The sequence below is a fragment of the Labrus bergylta genome, chromosome 1 (assembly GCF_963930695.1).
Source record: "Labrus bergylta chromosome 1, fLabBer1.1, whole genome shotgun sequence".
Lineage (NCBI taxonomy): Eukaryota > Metazoa > Chordata > Actinopteri > Labriformes > Labridae > Labrus > Labrus bergylta.
In genome coordinates this window covers 19,125,417-19,146,074 of record NC_089195.1, presented here as the reverse complement: position 1 = coordinate 19,146,074, position 20,658 = coordinate 19,125,417, and the positions used below count along the sequence as shown (strand labels likewise).

The window sequence follows — 20,658 nt, the reverse complement described above, 5'->3', positions numbered from 1 at the left end:
AATGTCAGCTTAGTAAGGTTAGATAACAAAAATCAACTAATGACCTTTGATGAGTTTTACCAAGGTAGAGCTTACATTTGTAATAAATAAGGATACAGTATTTGAATTTTTTTGGGTAACAATATCTGAATGAGAGAAGAGATTCCTGATCATTTGGAAGTTCTAACAGTGGAGCTCTTTTCATAAATGGGAGTTGACCTGTCTTGAGCATTTCAAAGCATGACTTTATTTATTGTTTCAGAACAACATGACCAACATTTGTGGCAGGATTTGTGTTTAAGCTTGAAACATGAAACTCATGCTGAGACGACACAATCTATTGCACTAATAGATCCGAGTTTACTACTACCGTGTATCAATGCAGGAGTAGAATCCTTTGATGACCCAGCCTTCATAGTCTGAGTAGACCATTCAGGCTGAACTGAATTGAGACCACCTGGTCTAAGGAGGATTTCCTCTTTGCTTCACCAGCTGTACGGTAGAGCCTGTACCTGCCCTTACCCTTTTGTTTTTAAGTGTGCCTCAATAACTGCACCAGAACTAGCTAACATTTCTAACTTCATTTAAGTTATTATTTTCAATATAATTTGACGTTTTTAGGCACCTTTTGTTCAATTCAAACCTGCCTATATTTAAAAAAAAAAAAAAAAACATAGGAACTTCCAGTAGATCGAAGTTTTACATCATAAACTTAACCATGGAAACATGAACTAGCTAGTCGCTACAGATCAAAATGTAAATGAAAACAGCTAAAAGCATCGGTAAAAACTGAAATGTTTGATGTCACAAGGTGGATATTACTCTGACTTGTCAACTGAGCCGTCTGTGAGTTTTTTAAGTGGAATGAGCCATTCAAAGGCCCAGGTGTGCTGTGTTTTTTCGATCCCCGCAGCTGCAAGAAGGTGGCATGAATACGATGTGCCGAAAATTATAAAAAATAGCTTATGATGATGCAATTAATTCCGGCCTGAATGGCATCATTATTATTGCGTCAATGCTGATAGCCCTTGTTTTACTGTTTATTATCTACCGCTTGAGAGTCCACTCGTATGCCCTGTATCGATCATTTTTTGGCCTGGGAAAGGAGAGAATGCAATTTGAAAGAGCCTTTGAAATGGAACAGACTACAAAGCACTGCTTTGATGAAATATGTCTTCAAATGCGCTCTCTGAAGGATGCAGCCCCTGAAATGAAATGGGACACACCCATCAATAAGCTAGACAGTAACAGCTAAAAAAAAGTTTCCGATTGTTGTCATATCGGTTTGGCAATCAAGAAGCATGCTTTAACTACAATTTGACATGAAATGATGGAATTATTATTTAAAAAAAAAAAATTGAAACTTAAAAGTTAAAGCTTGCTGAGCAAAAGTAGCCATGAGGTATGGGGCTCAGTTACCGGGGTTTTTAAGGGAGAGCAGCTATATAGGCAATGCTACTGATTGCTAATATTAGTTACATTAAATGAATAAATCAAAATTATGCTATATAGTGTTTGGCTAATGAAGAAAATAAACTGTTTTCTAAGTGAGATGGTGTTTTTTGTCTGTTTTTAGGTAGCGGTGGTGTCCGTATACGAGGCGACGGCTTCTGCTTCCTTGTTCTCCTCGTGGCCCTCTTAACTTCTCAGCACATTCTAGCATGAAGAAGAAACTGGCTGGTTCTATGAAATGATTTATATATCCACTGGCAGAAGGAAAAACTGTCTAAGAGATGATGGTGATGACTATGAAGACAGCCAAGGTTACCTCAAACCCCAAGAAATGCTTCTAATAGAGTTTATGTAAATAATGTTTTCTCTGTAGTCATATTAAAGTCTGCTCTGAAACTTTTTCATGTAGAACCTGAATGCTTATATATTGACTAGCCCTTTTTCTGCTGATTGCTTTTCTCATTATTATTAATATTAGAATGAAGAGTTAGTTTTTACAATGTCTAACATCCTTTTTGTCTGACTACTAATCCATTTTTTAAAACTCTTGATACAAAAAGCACAACATCTGTCTGTTAGAGGCCATAAGATTTACCCAATTTATGTTGTGTCACAACTGACACATTTCTAAAATCTTCTTGTATTGCTCTCTTACACTTTGAAATGAAGGGATGGTTTTGTGTTTAGAAAATTATTTCAAACTGAAAACAATTTGGCTCATATCCAGAAGTAGTTATGCTGTGCAGAGTTTGGAAAATGCATCTTGAGCATAAGAACGTCTTAATACTTGTTTTAAAAAAAGACTAACAGAAAAGGGGAGTAAAGTAAAGTTTCTGTTTTATCTGTATTTCTAAATTCTATTCACCTTTGTTCAGAAAGCACTTACTTTAGACAAGATTTCCTTGAATAATGAAATGCATGCCAGGATCTGTACGACTTCAATAAGCCATCAATAAATAAGAGTTTTGAAGGTAAACGTTTGTCACTTGAAGTTACATTTTATTTGTACAGTAACCAACACCAACAACATCTTTAGTCACACAAGTAAGTCCAAGTTGTACACAAGTGAACACCATCTGTTTCTCCAGTCTAAATTTCTAATTATTTTAAGGCAGCAATTAAAAAACGAGTAGAAGGCAAAAAAATGTTAGTTGCGATTCAAATTTAATACATTTACATACATACATTACTATTTCTGAATCTAAAAATTGGTTGATTTAGGAAAAAATGGTGTTTGCTGTTTGGTGTAATGATGGGGATTTAAAGCAAAAATATGTAGGGATTTGGTTTGGAAAACCTGAGATATAACTTGGGTTAGATGACTTACTCTACCCTATAAAGATGCTAAACATAAGACGATGATGACACTGATAATGATAGTCTAACGTTATGTTGAACTCTGTTTTGAGTAATATCTGCTAGGATGTAGACTAGACTCAGCTTCTGGCTCAGTCACTCTTTTCTTTTTCCCTGTTGTTAGCGTCATTGTCCCAGTCCTCTTTTGTGTCTTCGCCTCAGCCATTCTAACAAATCAAACAGAGAAGTTACATATCGTTGCTTTAATCATAAAAGGAAACCATATAAATGAAGGCTTGATCTAATAATGTTCCATGTTTCCAATATATGTCTAAAAACTTTTTAAAAAAAAGAAGAAAAATTGCATTATCAATTGTCCAAACATGTATTCACTCTATTAAAATGCATGACATAGAAGGGCATTTGCCAGGTGTTTGCTTGTTCACTTAAAAGGAGTGCAGTGGTCATATTGATTATAAGCGTTTATAGACACCAAGTTCATTCTTGCAGGTCGGACAGGAATGTTTTGCATTTTTCAGCCGGTCAACACAGAAGGGGATGAGACAGCAACCTAGAACAAAGCTGGAGAGGACAACATGTATAGTCAGAATCAAATACTCACACAATATATGATTCAACATTGTCTTCTAATTCCATCATTGAAATAAAATGTAGGTTAAATGTGAATGCCTTTCACAAAAACTACATCATGAATCAGAATCAGAATCAGATTTATTGGCCAGGTATGCTTACACGCACAAGGAATTTAACTTTGTTGAACTGTGCTCTCTTATGTACAGGTACAACATTAAATACCAACCATAAACATAATAAGAAAAGAAGAAATGCACCACATGTTTTATCCATGAATGAATGCTTCATGCTGGAAAAACTGGGGCTTTGCTGCTAATGCTGCGTCTGAAAAGGTGAATACTATAAGTAAAGAATGAAAGATGTTGAATATACAATGATAAAGCTGGTGCTTTATGGCAAATGCTGCGTGCTGTAGAGGTAAAAATATTGTATACGGCTCCTCAATGAGCTGAATGTTGTACTAAGTTTTTTAAGTTAATAGGCTGAAAGATGTGTAGGGAGTTATGTGTCAAATAGTTGTTGTGTAAAAGAACATTTTGAATGCCTTGCAGCATTAATGAATTGATCAATTAAAGTTGTACTCCCTCTTACCCACAGAGGAAGAGTCCTCCACAAAAAAGGTACGTCAGCAGACCGGAGGAGTAGTCCACCTTGGTGAGAACTGTCTGATTACACTTTGGACAGAAAACCTGAACTGGATTGTCTCCCAGCAGGTCGACTGTAATGGAAAAGAAGAAGAAGAAGAAAATATTCAGGAATAGAATTAAGTTTAAGAGTTACATAATGAGGAAAGAAGCTAAACGTCTTTTATACAATCCAAATGTTTTTTAGTTGACAGTGATTGTTACACAAACAGACAGTATGGACTCACCAACAGGCACTTGAATGTTTGTCATTGTTCCTGTCGACAAATGATTTGATAGATGTATTAAAAACAGAGGGCAACATGTTGCGACAAATCCATAATTTGCAGATCACAGAAAGATTTCAAATAATGATAACTTCTCAATTATTTACAGTGACAAATAACTTAACACAATATCTCCATCTACTGATAATTATTGATTATTCATAAACTATCACAATACGATATAATTTTACTTTTTTTGGGACTAAAAACACCTAATATGTGGTAAATAATTTGAACAGTTCTTGATGTGAGCAATTGTCTTAGTGTCTAAGGATATTTTTGATCCCCCCAAAACGTTTTAAACAGTGACATTCATGTACATTTATGTTGTGTGTGTCATTCAACATGCATTAGAAAATCAGTATAAAGTAATTTAAATCTACTGCAATATATTACAAACAATCTCTCAATATAACAAAACTACAAATTACCAACTATACATCATAAAAATACTAACACAGTGATTTAAACAAACTAACAATAACTTGTACTCACAGAGTTAGTTGGAGAAGTTTGCCTGCAGAGAGGAGAGCTTTCCTCGTATAACTTCAACCTTCCCTGCCAACCTCGTTTACTTCTCCACAGGTCATAAGATCGCTTAAATTGCTGTGCAGACTTCACTGACCCAACCCCACAATGTACCCTGTGATAGCGGAACATCACTTTAAACAGTTACCTTCTCACACAGTAGATTTTCTTATTTCTAAGTGAACAACTTAAAACTCTATTGGCCCGGGATGCAATCCAAATTTAACCATAGTTTGTTGTAATACTTTTCATTTCATGACTTGAGTAACGGTTGTTTTTACTTTACCTGTTTTTATCTCTTCTTAACCATTTCTTAGTGAGCCATGGCCGATAGGAGGAAACCTATTTTGTTCCACTGTATGAGTTGGAGTTCAATATACAAAATGTAGATTTACATATTCACACACAATCTTTTCTTCAGTGTAAATGTATTTTCATCATAACCCTCCCTCTCCTTGTCTTAAAAACAATTGCTGCTGTGTGTTTAAACGGCCGTTTTTAGTGTTTATAAGCACAAAAAAAATACTTTAAGCAACCTGGTTTGTTGAAAAGCATGTGAAACATCTCAGAGTCTGGGAGATTTTGAGTGCATAAAACTAGAGCTGAATAACCCTCTATTCAACAGAAATTAACAGCACATGGTCCACCAAACAAATTAGATCTGCTGTGCACTCTGCTGAAGATAGAGGAAGAGGTCACAGTGAAACAGCAGCCAGGGAAAGGTTTACATAAACTAGTTTTTTTTTGTCCAACTTAATTCTATCCTCAAAATACTTTGACAATTTCCTAGAACAGTTAAGACATTACATTGTTTTAGAGAAATGCTTGTTTTTGCTCCGCCTATTCAAGAGTTTAATAAGGGATTTATTTTTTGATGCACACGGGAAGCTTATTTTTTTCATTTCTTTTTCTAAATCATCATGAAATCGTAGAAAACAGCAGATATTAACTTTGTTTTACACGCAGAGATCCTGCAAAGCCAGAAAAAGGGTTTAAAGGAGCAACTTATGAAATGATTTTTAGTTCATGATAGATGGCAAGTCGTCCTTCAAATAAGGTTACAAATACAGTGATTGCAAATTTCCTCAAATGTACTTCTTTATCTTTTACATATTGTTTGGTTTTTGGACATGAATGCACTGGTTTTGTTCAATGACTTAGATGCAACATAAATATTTAAATCAGCCATCTCAGACACCGGCCACTGTATCACAAAGGAAAACAATAAGGTGAAAGAATTTTAATCAGTAAAAACAGGTGCAATATATCACATGTAAACGATTGCAGCATCTCAAGTCTTAATACCTGAATAGTTACAAAGAAATAGTATTTGAATGAGTCAATGATTCCTGTAAAAATAGATAACAAAAGAACTATATCCCCTTCAAACACAAAAGAAAAATCTTGCAAATTATTTCAAGTGCTCATTGGCTCACCTGCAGAACAGTGAGCAGATGCTGCATCTTCAGTATCAAATAAGTCTCAGCTTCATCATTAGCCCTCTCACTCCTGCAGCCAAACTCTACAGCACTAACCTGTGGTCAAGCACTTCAAGGAATGGGGGGGGGGGGGGGGGGGAGGTAGGGTAGGGGGTGCCATCAGCAACGCTAATGCTGCGCCTGATGGCATATCACAGCATCCAACATAATGTAATTAATTAATTAATTATCTTAAAGGCAGGAGGAACCATGCTTTTGTTTGGATACATTTTCTGATCGCATACTCAAATCCTTCATTTTTTTTCCTGATAATTCAGCATATTGTACATTGTCCCACTTTGCCTTTTCTCTTGTAATGATGTTAAGAGTCAAATGGAAAAATTCCTTCAGTATCTTTCCTTTTATATTTTGGTTCTGTGTAAAAAAAAAAAAAGAAAAAAAAAGAACAAATGCAAGAATAAAATTATTTACAGAAGCATTAAGCGGACATGCATCGATACATTTTATTTTACTCCCTTTTTTCTATTTTCTCGAGATCACGACTTAATGATCGGGTTATTTCAGGATTACAACAATTTTCCCGTTATAACAAGTTCATTTCTGTTGTTTTCTCAAGACCTGGAGAAAATAAATCAGTATCATGGGGGAAACAGGGTTTTTATTGATTAGATTTATTTCGAGGTAACAACATAAATCTTGAGAAAACAAACTTGAAATGACTTTCCATCACAGTAAACAGAGTACAATTAAATGTATGGATGTCTGCTTAGGCTTTCTTTGATGAATACAAAAGAGCTGTGATTATCTCATTTGAGTTTTAATTTTATTAGATTAAACCATCACTAATAACTATCTTACAGAACTTGTCTTCTCTCTCTTTATAGTGTTTGCCAAAGATAGCGACACTTCATTTCTAGATTAGTGTTTTCACCTGTTCAAATTTCCTGAGCTGTTTGTTCTGAAGAGTAGGAGGAGGCCTCTTTGGCTTGTTTGGCTTCTCTTTCAAATCTTGAGGTTAGTGAACACTGAAGGAATCTTAACCTTGACAAATAGTACGACATCCTGACACAAGCTGAGCCAAAGCAGCTCTGTTTACAGACCCTTACGATGAGAAGTCCTCTGAAGCCTTGGTGTAAAGCTGCTTCAGTCTGTGTAGCTCTGACTTACATTGGCACTGCACTGTTGTATTTCTTGCAGTTGTCACAAGATAAATAACCTATAATCAGTTCTGTTTCACCGTTCTTAAACCATGGTTACCTGAAGCATCCAAGGTGGCATCAAAGATCTGAACCATTTGTATTGGCAGCATAGTGTAACTCGCTGTGTACGCGACGGATTTACATCATTCAAGAAGAATTTATTGTTTGCAAACTCTTTTGGGAGCTATTAAAGCTCCTGTAAGGAACCTTCATGTGTCACTAGTTTTGGCGCACAAAGCTGAACCTCCTACCTCTCTGCTGATCTGACAGAACATCTCATCCTGCTGTCTTTAAACAAGCATGTCGCTGTGTACTTTCATAAATGATCAATAGTGTTGTTGGTAGTCTTGTTCCTTTCGTAGGTTATATAGAGTCTTTAGAATTATTTAAGTCTATTTCATAACCAGTCAAAGAGTCCTCTCAGGAGCTTTAATTTAACGTTTCAGATTGGTTTATGAAGTAGTGAACTTGGGAAGCTTGACCTTGCATTTTGGACAGTTAAGTAAGTCATTCCCACTCCCAGTATTGTTATGTGAAGTGGAGATGTACATAATACTGAATTACACTTAAGCTGCTTCAAAAAACTCGAAGTTATTTCAACCCTTGAGGGTGTATTTTACTCAGCTTGTATTTGTTCTTGTCGTCCACAGGGGTTAGGGGAGAGAGTTTGGCTGCAGGGTCTGTGTAGTACAATTAACTCAGGTTAAGCACAGCATCAGAAATTAGTAGTTTGAGTTGGACAGTTGGCACTTAATTCTCGTACAAGTGTGTTCCTAAGCCCACAGGACTTAAGAGTATTGTGTCTGCCCTTGCTACTTTGATTTGTTGCCTTACACGTGTCCTGATGTAGCAGTAGTCTCAGTTGTTCTTCTGACAGATTCAAAACGGTCACCTCTTTCTCATTTTTCTGTTTGACATTAATAAGGCCTTTGGTTTCTACATAGGCCTCCTTTTTCACTCCATCTCAGATCTAACAGCAGCTTTTTATTCCTCCTCCATTTCAGCTCTGCTTTCTCTCCCTGGCCCTCTTTCCTCTCTGTATCACCTCAGAACCCTTCAGGTTCAATGTCACGAGGCCATACGACTTCTTTTCTGTTCCGCCTCTTTTCTCTCCTCCTCCGCCTGCTGCTCTTTAGCCTCCGTCCTGTCCTTCAGTGCCCTCAGCAGGACTCTGAGCAGAGTGTTTTCATTTAACAGGTTCTCAGAGGTCTCTGCCAGCTCCTGCAGACGTCTCACTGCCTCACCAAGCAGCCGGCTCTTCTCCCGGTGCTGCTCTTCTAGGCTTTGCCTCTCCCGCCGCAGCTCAGCGTTCTGTGCCTCTAAGCTGTGAACGTCGAATGTTAGTCGGCGGTTTTCGCGCCATAGCTGCGCCAACTGTTGGGAGAGACGTTCGCGGGCGTGAAGGAGCACTTGAACCTCTCGCTGGAGTGCCAGGAACTCTGCGCGGAGGATGGTGTTTGCTGCTGGACTGTCTGCCTCTCCAGGAGCAGTCACAGGTTTGTCTGCGTGCTGCACAGAGCCAGAGTGCTGCAGCAGGAAGTGCAGGAGGTTTGGTAACGTGATGGGAAGGTCGTCAGGAAACTTTACGCTAAATTGTTTCCTTTAAACAAAGAAAAAATGAAAACACAAGTGAATACAATTCTGTGAAAACTCAATTTTAACATTGTTGTTAAAGGCTTTAAATGTGACTTTTTGATCCAGCAGATGTTGCCCTTGTAGAAGGCAAAAAACATAATGACAGCTAATAATGGACCTGCTGTTCTGATCGTCTCCTCATGAAACCAAAACAACTTTTATTACCGTTTAAATCTGACAGCTTTTTCTTTTTAGCAAAACTGTCCATCACATTGTCTCACAATGTTTTTTGTTGGTCAGCCCAAAACTAGAATTAAAAGAGAATCTTTTTCTTAATTCAAGAAACTTAACAAACATCGCTTGCTGCATAGGCACAAGGAGTCAGGCCTTATTTTCTGCTTGTATCAACTTGAAATAAGATGTTTTTGTCAGGTGAATGAGTTACTTCTGACTAGAAATTACAAAAATACACTTTGTAAGAGTCGTCTCTTTACAGTGTAGACATGGAACATGTTAATTCTTTGAATGTAGTTTGACATATTTCTCAATCATTTCAGCTCTCATGGTATTCTGGTGTTGGCCAGGTAAAGGTCCAGGTGTTACAGGAAAAATCTAATAAACGTGTCTCTCTTACCTGAACTTGGGAAAGAGGAGGATGGAGGGAACGTGATCAACCATGAACTCCCACGGTAGGTCATTACGTGCAACATTCACCCTACATACAAAATGTTATTATATTATTAAAAACAGTTGGAGCAGAGAAGTGATATTGAAACATATTTCGCGCTAAAAAATATCTATATATCAGCAAGAGTCAGCAACAGAAAACAACAACATGCTGTACCTGGCCACAATGATGCTGCTGTTTCCCTGTAATAATCTGGCCAGCTGGATGATGATGTGGTTGAGGACAGAGCAGAAACCACACCACTGAGTGTAGTAGAACAGCAGCACATCCTGCAGGAGTACACACACATCAATTATGTATTTGATTGAACCTTAAAGGAGAAGCTTGTTGAGATTACAAATCTCCTTATCAAGAGTGTGCTGGCCAAGACAGGCAGCAGAACAATGATGTCCAAAGATGAAAAGTTTGCACCCTTGGCAAGCGGAGCGAGGTACGTGCGTAATTTGGGAAGGTGTTAATTGAATGATTTATGAATGAATTGAGGTTCGCTACTATAAGGGATTGTGCAATATTGTTGTAAGTGTTTAATGTAATGCGTTGGGTGTTTGAATCGCGCCTGTTGTGATGTGGATGTTATTGTTTGTGTTTGTTTAAAGTAAAATGTTGCACTGTGAAATGTTTGTTTAGGAATTAATCGTAAATATTTATATATCTGTAATGAATTGAACACACTGTTTTCTGGCTTTATTTTGGTTTTTTTTCTAGTTTCACGGTGCTCGAAACGAAATAAATAAATTGCATCGGTCGAACTCCATGCTTCCTTATATGTTGTCTTGGTCGAGGGCTGCTACACTGTGAATAAATCCATTTACATCTAGCCCTGAGATAAACACAAAAACTGTCATCATCGAACATCATCGAAGAGGTCTATAGCCTCTGTACGTGGACACACACACACTAACCAATAGGCTACCGGCACCCCATGAACCTAGTTTTAAATATCTCATATTTAAAGTAGTATGTCAAAAGTGAAACCTGTTGCTTACTTTAACCATTTTAATTCAAAAGTTTAAAACTTTGGTTGTTCCCTGATTTAAGCTTGACAGCATGAATCAGATATATTTTATTTTAAATCTTTTACTTTGAATTTTTTTTTAACATCCATGCACAGTTTCTTAAATTTAACAGTGTGTGCAAGTTGTTTAGAGGTACAGAGCTAGCGTATGTCTTCTTTTAAAGGACTTTCTTATCCAGTTCTGTTTCATATCAGCTGGTTTTGGAAGGAGCTTATTTTTGCTCAAATTTAAAATGAAGAGTTGTTTGAGTGAGGGTGAGAGTGTTTTTTTTTAATTTTCATCACCTTTTGTTGGTCCATGACGGAGGGCAGGAAGGAGGAAGTGGTCAGTTCTTTGATGAGGAGGGGTCTGGTCGAATGCTGCTGGTGTTGTTGTTGTTGTTGTTGTTGTGAATAACTAGTTTCCCCCTCTTCTCCTTTTCTCTCCTCTTCTCCCACCAAATGTCTCTGCAGGAGGCTGTATGGAGCACTGAAGTTCCTGATGAAGGCCTCTATAACAAGACACACAGACAAACACAATCAATACAACTAAAACTGCTAAAAGGATCAAAAAACACAATCTTTAACCAAATAGAGTGCGTCAAAGGAACACTCAGTATGTGTGTGTGTATTTGGCAATTTATCTATGGAACATATTTAGGTAAATGTGAAGGTAAATACAAACTAGTAAGAAAAACAACTAGTATAAGGCATTACTTTGTGCCTTTAGGTTTATTCTAATCAACAGTCATAAAGAAATATTGGTTAAAGATCTTAGACAGTTGTTGTATATTATTGTAAATGAGCAAAGCCAGAAAGTCTTCACAAACAAGATGTGTCATCTTCAGCGTGTATGCAGCATGCTGAGAAACTCGTCCACGCCTTTGTCTCCTCCAGGCTCGACTACTGCAACAAACTTTTCATCGGGATCCTTGGCAAGAGCATACAGAAGCTCCAATACATACAGAACAGCGCTGCCTATGGAACGCTCTCCCCGCAAACCTGAGGGCCCCACAGACAGTGGACTCCTTCAAAAAGGATCTGAAAACTCCCCTCTTTAAAAGAGCCTTCTCCTAAAAACCTTTTCCCTTAAACCACTGCTTTTTAGATTTTGATTTATGCTTAGGTTGTTAACTCTGATTTTAACTTTGACTATTTCTATTGTTTTTATGGTTTTCTTGAAAATGTAGCACTTTGAGATTTTCATTTAAATGTAAAGTGCATTATAAATAAAATGTATTATTATTATTACTGTATTTCTCCCTCCTTGTGCAGTTTCTAGAAGAACAAAAGACTGTAAACACTATCACATACACTATGTATCAAAAAGAGCCTCCTCTTCTCAAAATGGGTCACAGGGAGGCAGTGTCACTTTAAATATCTTTGTAGTAATAATGAGTCATGGTTTTAGTGACATTTAGCGATAAGAAGTTTGTTCACTGGTCACAGCACCCTGAGAAAAATTCATTGCTCTATTCTTAGTGGTGCACATTTTGTAAAAACACCGGTACAGATACAGAAAGCAAATGACTGTTAGACGAAGCCACAAGCAAATCTGCCGAAGGGCAAAGTATGCAAAACATCTGTCTTAGGTCATGTAGTGAATTTTCTTTAGACTTGAATCAAGAAGGTTAACATACCATCTGTGCTTATTTGATCTAACTTTCCATTTGTTTTCACAAAATTACATGAATCCATTCAGAATAAGATTTATGATTACAGAATCAGGAAATTGAATCAGTTTGTGTATGAAATATTAAGTCTTATTTACTGACTTAAATGTTTTGTATGCTATAAAAAATTAGAAAATGATCTTTGTCTGCTCAACTTTTAATTTTAAACAGGATTACAAAAGTTTTTTGATTCAGATTTGAATCGTTCAGAACCCTTTCATCAATAAGTAAACATAATCCTGTTTAGTGGAGGAGAAGCCCTCTGTGGATAAATAGGCTTCAATCAACAATGTAAACGCTGGCGATACATTTGAACATTTGTAAAGCTTCTAAGAGCCTGCCTCTTTGAATTAGCGGTGTGGTGAATATCGAAACCTTGAGAGGACAGATTTCCCTGCGTCACTACTTCATGACTGCTCATAGTGGTGCTAAGCGGATTAATGAGGGTAACGTGAACAGACGTAAAATGGCCAAATAAGAAGCTGTCAGACAAAAGAAGAAGACGACAGAGGAATTATGTTGGAAATAAAAATGATAAATGTGATAAATGACACTAAATCCTGCACTTTGCAATTGTCTTGCTATACTGTACACATTATAAAATGCAGAATTACTTTATCGTGATATTATCCTTATTGTTGTCAACATATCGAGTTGTAAGTTGTCCTGCAATTCCCTAAATGATATTGAACGTAAATGCAGCTAGTAAAGAGAATGTAGCAATCCAAAAGACAAAAGCGACTTGACTCATACTTTAAATCATCAACTTTAAGCGGGCAGTCCGAATATGGATGAAATAAAGTCCTCCTTACCCAAAGACTCAGTCAGAGTGGCTGCCGGGCTGCGGTGGAGAACATAATGAACCTCATCCTTCAGGTTCACAATCGCAGCAAACGACCCGTCATTACTCCCGTCTCCTGGAGCGCCAGCCTCCGGATGAAGAGAAGCATTTCTGTTGCGTGTGGCTCCCAGCCTCACGGCCAGAGGCCAGTTCAGAGCGACATCAAGCACATAAAACCTGAGCGTCCTGTTTGTCGTACACCACAGCCCTGTGATGCTGTCTCCGTTCTGCAGAGGGACGGAAGACGTAGGGACGGACATAGAATGAGGCGTGAAGGGAACTTTTTGCACGTCTGGCTCCTCTTTGGCTTGTGATTCGTTGCTGAGTTGAGGTTCTACTGTTCTGCAGCAGGCACTGTATCGACTAAACGGGCTGTAGCTGTTCAAAAAGTCACTACAAGCCAGGGAGCTTTTTATGGACATGGGGGCAGATAGTTGGTGCAGGCAGCAGTGTCTGAGATAAGGCTGCAACAAGTCTCCTTCCTGAGCCACTGAAGGGAACGAGCAGCGTGCAGAGGTGCCGGTCAGACTCAGTCGTGACAAACTGAGGCACACCTCACACACACTTGTGCTGGATTCTGAGAGAAGAACCGACTGGCAGCATGGTGAGTGGGAGGTGAAACTTTTGTCCAAACTTGAGTGGTTATTGTTGTCACAGGAATGATAGCGCACAGCAATGTCTGCAACCTGCAAGATAAATAGGAAATAAGTAATCATTTTATGTTATGTTTATGTATATAAAATGTATTTATATCAATACAATTCTGACTTAATTATTTCTGTTTCAAGTAAGCCAATTTTTCACTACGAATTTCCAAGACATTTTTCCTACGGCCTGATATTTACGTAAATCACATACTGGATATCAGACTGACATCACCGATCCACTTCACTGATCAAGAAAGATGGTTGGGCACTTCTGCCAAACCCTAAACCCTAAACCCTAAACCCTAACTCTAACCCCTGCAAGTACCGTCTACATCAAGACGTTCAGACAAGTTTAAACAACTCCTTCTATATGATTGAAAAGTAAAGTTTTTGCACTTCAGTTTAAAATGTTTAATTTGTAAACTCACAGTTGTTGCTGCTACATGTTTGTGTGTGAAGCCAGCGCAATGTTCAAAGATATTTCTTTGACTCATTTTTATTTCGATGGGTTTTTTTTTTTTTTATTATTTTTGCTCTTTCAATAAGAAATACAATGCCAGGACACTACAGCTCTGTGTAACCTGACACATAATGCCTACAACAACAACAAAAAATAATTATTACAACATTTTTTGGAATCAGTATCTGTATCAGAATCTGATCAGAACTAAAAAAAAAAAAGTGGACAGGTGCAACCTGAATAGAGTTGATTTGCCTACATTTCTTTTTTTTTTTTTTTTTTATCTCTAATTTATTTTTGTTTAGCTAAAGGATCTTTAGATCTGTCAACACAATTACTAAGAGTCACAAAACTACTGTATGCACATACAGCTAAGTGTCATCATCAGCATAAATTATCATATTTAGAGAGCAGTTTTCTTGCAGTTTTTGGTAATTAAAAACAGAAAGTTTCCACTTTTGGAGGCATAGGTCTTTGATTTTTCCACCTCTGTATTGAAACAGGTATCAATAATGTTTGTTTATAACCAGCATCATATAGAAGTTTCAAATTCTAATATTGTCACCACTATGTGTTCTACAGTTAGGGGACAAAATTGAACCCAGAGTACAGCGGTATGAGAGAAACCTACTCCTCACAATACAAAGCAAAATCTTCTTGTCTACTGTTCAAATACAACTCTTCAGGTCAGGTACTGGAGGTGTCTCACCTGCTGTAGAATTGGACTGGGCTGTAAGGCGAGAGGATTGTGTGGCAGGAACAGCAGCAAAGCCGGACCTTTAGTCAGCTCTCTCTCCAGGAGGCGAGACTTTGTTCCTGGAGGCTGCAGCCAGTGGAGGACGGTCTCATGGTGTTCAAACACCCAGCTACAGATGGCCTCTGATGTGAAGTTGCGTTCCCTTCGAGGGAAAATCTGATGAGAGAAAACATACAGCACAATGCTCAGGCAACACTTTAATATCTACCTGAAGTATTCTAAAGTATATAAAGCAATAATAAGTGTAATATGACCAGGTGACCTTGCTTACCAAAGAGGAGTTTAATCTTCTGTAAAGATAAACAGTTTCATCTTCTTTTAGTGAGATGGCCTCTGCCACCTGCTTGTTGGTCACGACCCCGAAATGTATAGCACCACGGAAATCTGAACCAGAAACAGAGAGACTCCAAGTTTAAGACTAATACGTTTCTGTCATTTCTGTCTTAACTTACACTGGATTTCATAGTCTTACCAACAAGCCAACAATATGCAAGTTTAAACCCTCTCCATAGACGTTTATTATATCCAAACATCAAAGTACAGCTCTATTTTCAACACTAAATTGAATTCTAAAAAACTTAACAAAATTGAAATATGTGACCATAGAGCATTATGATCATGTCTTACCCCTCTTAAGGGCCTGGAGGGCAGATGAAAGATATGTGATGTATCCCGGCGGCTGAGGAGAGGAGTTAAACTGGAAGAAACCCACCACTCGAGACTGCACAAAGGAGACAGAGTATACCATCAGAAAACAATACCTCATTCAAAGATGATCTAAATAATAACACAGCCAACTCTCAGTCAGATGAGTGTGGAAAATCAGTACCTCGTGGTAGGAGAGGAACTTCTCAAGTGTGGCTCGGGATGGGAGGTAAGTGAGTGGTGTGATGACTCGGAGAATAAAATTTTCAACATAAGAAGCCATGAATGGACCCTTATACTCTATGGGCCCAAACCTACAGCAAACAAATACAAAGAACATGACTATATAAGATAATATGTTACAATTTACAATGTACTTAGCAGATGCTTTTTATCCAAAGCGACGTACATCAGGGAGTAAGTACAACACTAATCCATTCATACACTGCCACTGAAGCAGCAGGAGCAATACGGGGTTGAGTGTCTTGCCCAAAGACACATCGGACATGTTGCTCAGCTGAGGATCGAACCCTTGACCTTCTGGTAGAGAGGCGACGACCCTACCAATTGAGCCACAGAGGATTACTTTACTCAAGTTGACAAGCTTAGATGATGTTAAAGTCCTGTGCTGAACTTTTGGTTTGTGTTGAATTTGGCGCCACCCTGTGGACAAAGAGGTATCCTTTCTCTCTTTACTTATATTGTCTGCTTATGCTTGATAATGATGAATATGATTTTGTACAAAAATAATCAAACATGAGTCAGGAGGATAAATAATCAAGTAATCCAGAAAAATCAAGAAATTATGCTTTTCTGTTCCACCAGAGTGATTGTTTGTTATACTGAGCTGGGATATTGACAATAAACTGACTAGCAGTCAGAACCCTCAAACTACCAGGATGTTGGCTAATTTAAAGGAAGCTAAATAACTCCTAACAGTGGGTTTATAAGTCTGTCACTTCTTAAACACGACCATTAATAGTCTACTATTATAGCTAGGAACATAACTTTGAATAGGACATGTGTTCTCTGTCTCACCTTCTATAGAACAGATGGATGATGGGGTACTGATAGAAGCGGTTCTGCTTCCTGCATTTCCCCAGACTCCACCAGCAGTTAACAGCCACAAACTGCACCTGTGTTTGAGAGAGAAAGAGAGCGAAATAAAAGAATCAGAGTGTAGCAAACAAAACAGTTTCAAGACCTCAGCAGGGTACGGTGTGTGATGGGTATTTGTAGTGAGGTAGAACAGACTTTATACAGTTTCATTCCAAACAAGCTCCAAAAACTGTGCCCGCCATAAGACATCCCACCAGGACTCCCTTAAAGCGGTGCTATGCCCAGGGGTGATGCCTTATGCCCTATATAGTGTGTGACACAGTGTGTTGTGTGCCTGCTCACTGTTTAGATAAGCTAGTAAGACTGTAATCAAAAAGTTGTTTGTTAACCTTATCTTTGCCCCAAGTAAACCTTAAATTAGACCGACAGGAGACCAACCTGGATTGTAACTTCAAACAGAGATGTGTTTTATTTGTTTGTGATCACTGCAACGACACAAAGATACACTTATTGTTTCTCTCCTTTTAGCTCTCTGCTTGCATAACTGCAGCAAGGACTCCATCTTTGAGCAGATTTTAGGTTGACTTTACCTGACTATTGATAAGTTCTCCAATAATCCATCATAAAACTATAATGGACAATAAGTACAACTAAATCCTCCAATATTAAACTCATTTAAATGTATAATGTCACAGGTCGTCGCTTTTAAAACTTTGTGTCACTTTCATTACATTTACACACTAATACAGTGACATTTCATTTGCCTCAGGAGGCAGGACATTATGTAAAAACAACTACGTGGAGATGGCGGACAAAGCCACTGAGTCAGACTCTGACCAATTCTAACTTTAATATCAGTGTTGGGTGTGGTTTAACACATTCACTGTATCAACAAAAGAGCGGAGAAGAACATACTGATGAACACAAAACATAACGAAGCTTTCTCATTACATGCACGGAGAGCGCACCGGTTGCACTCTCATCCCACAGACGTCAAGTGATATAAATGTGATCAACCCTTACCCTTCCCACTCGCTCGCAGTGCATTTTCCTGCGTATTACCTGCTGCATTCTGACATCGGCTTACCCCGACAACACATTGGAATTTACTAGTACGCGTTAAAACACTATTATCAGGTTAGTCTAGTTTTGTAAATGGGTCACAGTTTGGTTAGTTTTACGCTATAAAAGTACTTGGTTAGGTTTGTATATAATCTAATCCCAGCTCCTGCAGCAATATGTCCGATGTGTCTTTGGGCAAGACATTTAACCCCAAATTGCTCCCGCTGCTTCATCAGCGTCGTATGAGTGTGTGTGAATGGGATTAGTTACTTCTGATGGTCACTTCACACAGCAGCCTCTGCCATCAGTGTGAGAATGTGTAGGTGTGACCAGTGGTGTAAAAGTGCTTAGAGTAGTCAGGCGACTTGAAAGCGCTCTACAAGCCCAAGTCCCTTTACCATTTGCATAAAGTTGTAGTTCACTACACTCTCCTGAGTCAAAGAGAAACAGCTCTGATAACAACAGTTCTGGAGCTCGCTAAAGCATGCACTTCTAATTTTAGCAAAACCACACTCATTAGGGCAAACCACCATGTCCTACCTTCCAACAAGACAAAGTCTAGTTAATTCTCCATTATTCATTTAAGGCTTGATTTTATGTTATAACTTCAGCAGAAATCTCTACCCTACACATTTACTCAGTATCCCTTCAATGCTGCAACCATGTCTGTGATCATGAGATATGGTGTCAGACTAAGGTCACTGACATTCCAGAGTGCCTGTTGTGTGCTCAGGTGTTCTGTACCTGTTTGGCCAGCTTCTTAGCTACCTGCTGCACTTCCTGCCTTGCAGCCATGGAGTGAGCACACCACGGTGCATAGAAGAAGATGAGAGAAACTTCTGCAACACTCCTGAGACGCTCTGCCTGGAAGACAAATGCAAGAATTACAAACGTGTTATAGACTTGGATGTAATACTGTTTGTGTCCCAAGTATGATTTTGAGTTTATCACAAGCACGGACTAGGACTTGTTTGTACCATGCAGATTTTTGAAAATCCAAAGGAGGAAATTCCTGGTACAAAAAAGTCTTAAATCTCAGATGCCTGTATACATTTGAATCTCACCTGGTCTAGCTGACCCAGATAAAGGTCCACTACCGGGGCCTCGGCAGAGAAGAACCGCACCGGAGGCCGAGCTGCTGCCACCACATTTTTAGCACGGCTGCAGAAAGAAAAGATTTCTATGTCAGTCACAAAATACACAACTAACAAAACCCTTTCTACTCTCATGAGAAGACACAGTCAAGAGGCAGGGTGTGTCCGAGATCATTTGTCAGCAGTGCTCAAGATGGATTAATGTTTGGTCTTTGTAGATAATATACCAAAGAGTAAGATCTTTTCCCCCATCTTATGTAAAGTGTATTGCGATAACATTTGTAATGCATTGGCACTATACAAATAAAGGTAGATTAACTGAATTTGCCTAAAATTTTAATCTTTTCACTGGAAGAACCACTGGTGGTAAACTGTGTGATTTGTGCTCAAACTAATTGTTGATTCAAGGTTGACATATAAATAAAAATATGTATGTTGAAAGAACTAATTAAGAAAATGATCTCTGATTTGCACCTATTTCCATTCTGTTTATTGAGTCAATATTTTTTTTTTAGGTTTTGATAACACAAAACCGACTGCCGACCAATTAAAAACATGCACTAGTCATGGGCTCTGGGGACATTTTCTTGTAATAAAGTAGCATTATTTTTTCATGTGTTTTCAAACATATTTTGGATCTCTGATGGTTTAAGGCTGACTAATTTAAAAAAAAAAAAAAATCAATTAGATTTCGTCTCATTCGTTTTTAGAATTACTGAAAATTACCCAATACAGTACATCTCACTTAAACTTCAAGGTGAAGTATTAATTATATCCGCTGATCAAATACTATTTGTATCATGTTTTTTTAATTTAGATTGCGTCAGCATCTGTTCTAATATAAACCATTGGAGGAGGACTTACACTTTTCATAGAGTAGAGTTTTGACTTTAGTAATGAAACTTCTATTCAATTAAAATACTTTAATACTTGTTTCACAATTACAGGACAGGAAGCAGGATGAGTCTGAGATCAGCTGGCTGTTATTTGTTTCAGGTTTCAATGTTCACAGCTGTAACCTTCACACAGGTTTAGTCACTACAGGTTTAGTTCACTGAAACATCAGTGTGTGCTGTTTACTACAGAGCTGTGTTTGTTACACTGTTGTCTTCACTACAGACACCAAAATCCTTGTTCTGGTGGTAGCACAGTATGTTTACACGGTTTACAGTATTAGTTAATCCTCTTGTCTAACAGCAGTTTTAATCTGAGCAACATAACGAGGACCCTGTCTGGTTACAGCAGCCAATAAGATTGTTAGGAGTAATAGCTAATTTACGACACATTAATACAACAAGCAAAGTAAACATGATTAGTCTCCTCACAAAACACAAGCTCACACTGCAGTAATATTAACAGAAACTGTACATGTTTACAGCACTGGCTGTTACCTGCATGTGAACTTAACAGCCAGTATGAGCAGGACGCTGAGCACGATAGTCCCGCAGAGAAGACCAGGTCTCCGGGCCATCAGAAACAGCACCTGCCGGAATGACTGCCGCACCCGGCGCAGCATTACAGGCTGTCGTCGGCTTTCCGTCCCATTTATATGCCCCAGCGGCTGCTCAATGCGTCCATTTGCCTACGAGGGGCGGGGAGGAACCGTGGTTCGAAACGGGGACGGAGCTATCCTGGATTGGACATCGGTGCTGTTGGTGTGTAAACGCGGTCAGACCAACCTTTCTTCCCCACGTAGACTTTTCACTTCCGCAACAATGACGTAAGGGGCAGAGTGTAAATTGTGGCGGGACAAGACTCGCGATATT

At 38.4% G+C, this 20,658-nt stretch overlaps 3 protein-coding genes across 3 annotated transcripts in view; 1 reads left to right on the top strand and 2 right to left on the bottom strand.

Moving 5' to 3' along the window:
* Positions 1-2,407, top strand: part of LOC109991660 (uncharacterized) — a 39,328-nt gene extending 36,921 nt beyond the window's left edge. The window contains exon 65 of the mRNA XM_065955791.1: positions 1,556-2,407. Within this exon, the coding sequence (XP_065811863.1) occupies positions 1,556-1,644 (89 nt within the window). The 3' untranslated portion in view covers positions 1,645-2,407. The remainder of the gene's footprint in view (positions 1-1,555) is intronic.
* Positions 2,408-2,545: 138 nt separating this feature from the next.
* On the bottom strand, positions 2,546-4,906 carry LOC136179400 (lipopolysaccharide-induced tumor necrosis factor-alpha factor homolog). The gene is made up of 4 exons (XM_065955798.1): positions 4,727-4,906; positions 4,193-4,222; positions 3,913-4,039; positions 2,546-3,309 (listed from the first exon to the last, which is right to left on the bottom strand). The coding sequence occupies exons 2-4, from the start codon at positions 4,215-4,217 to the stop codon at positions 3,201-3,203; spliced, it is 261 nt and encodes an 86-aa protein (XP_065811870.1). The 5' UTR covers positions 4,218-4,222; positions 4,727-4,906; the 3' UTR covers positions 2,546-3,200.
* Positions 4,907-5,984: 1,078 nt separating this feature from the next.
* txndc11 (thioredoxin domain containing 11) lies at positions 5,985-20,590 on the bottom strand. The gene is made up of 13 exons (XM_020644287.3): positions 20,284-20,590; positions 18,863-18,959; positions 18,543-18,662; positions 16,716-16,813; positions 15,862-15,991; positions 15,660-15,753; positions 15,304-15,416; positions 14,985-15,188; positions 13,140-13,854; positions 10,961-11,166; positions 9,817-9,929; positions 9,607-9,687; positions 5,985-8,997 (listed from the first exon to the last, which is right to left on the bottom strand). Exons 1-13 carry the CDS (start codon positions 20,406-20,408, stop codon positions 8,466-8,468), a joined length of 2,628 nt encoding a protein of 875 aa, XP_020499943.2. The 5' UTR covers positions 20,409-20,590; the 3' UTR covers positions 5,985-8,465.
* Between the last annotated feature and the right edge of the window lie 68 nt (positions 20,591-20,658).

Coding starts and splice junctions, on each gene's coding strand:
- txndc11 (XM_020644287.3), bottom strand. CDS start 20,408: ATGCTGCGCCGGGTGCGGCAGTCATTCCGGCAGGTGCTGTTTCTGATG. Junction 15,754..15,861: donor AGTTCCTCTCCTACCACGAG/GTACTGATTTTC, acceptor TCCTTTGTGCAG/TCTCGAGTGGTGGGTTTCTT. Junction 8,998..9,606: donor CTCCTCTTTCCCAAGTTCAG/GTAAGAGAGACA, acceptor CTTTGTTTAAAG/GAAACAATTTAGCGTAAAGT.
- LOC136179400 (XM_065955798.1), bottom strand. CDS start 4,217: ATGACAAACATTCAAGTGCCTGTTG. Junction 4,040..4,192: donor AAACATTCAAGTGCCTGTTG/GTGAGTCCATAC, acceptor TTTCCATTACAG/TCGACCTGCTGGGAGACAAT. Junction 3,310..3,912: donor GGAGGACTCTTCCTCTGTGG/GTAAGAGGGAGT, acceptor TGTCCTCTCCAG/CTTTGTTCTAGGTTGCTGTC.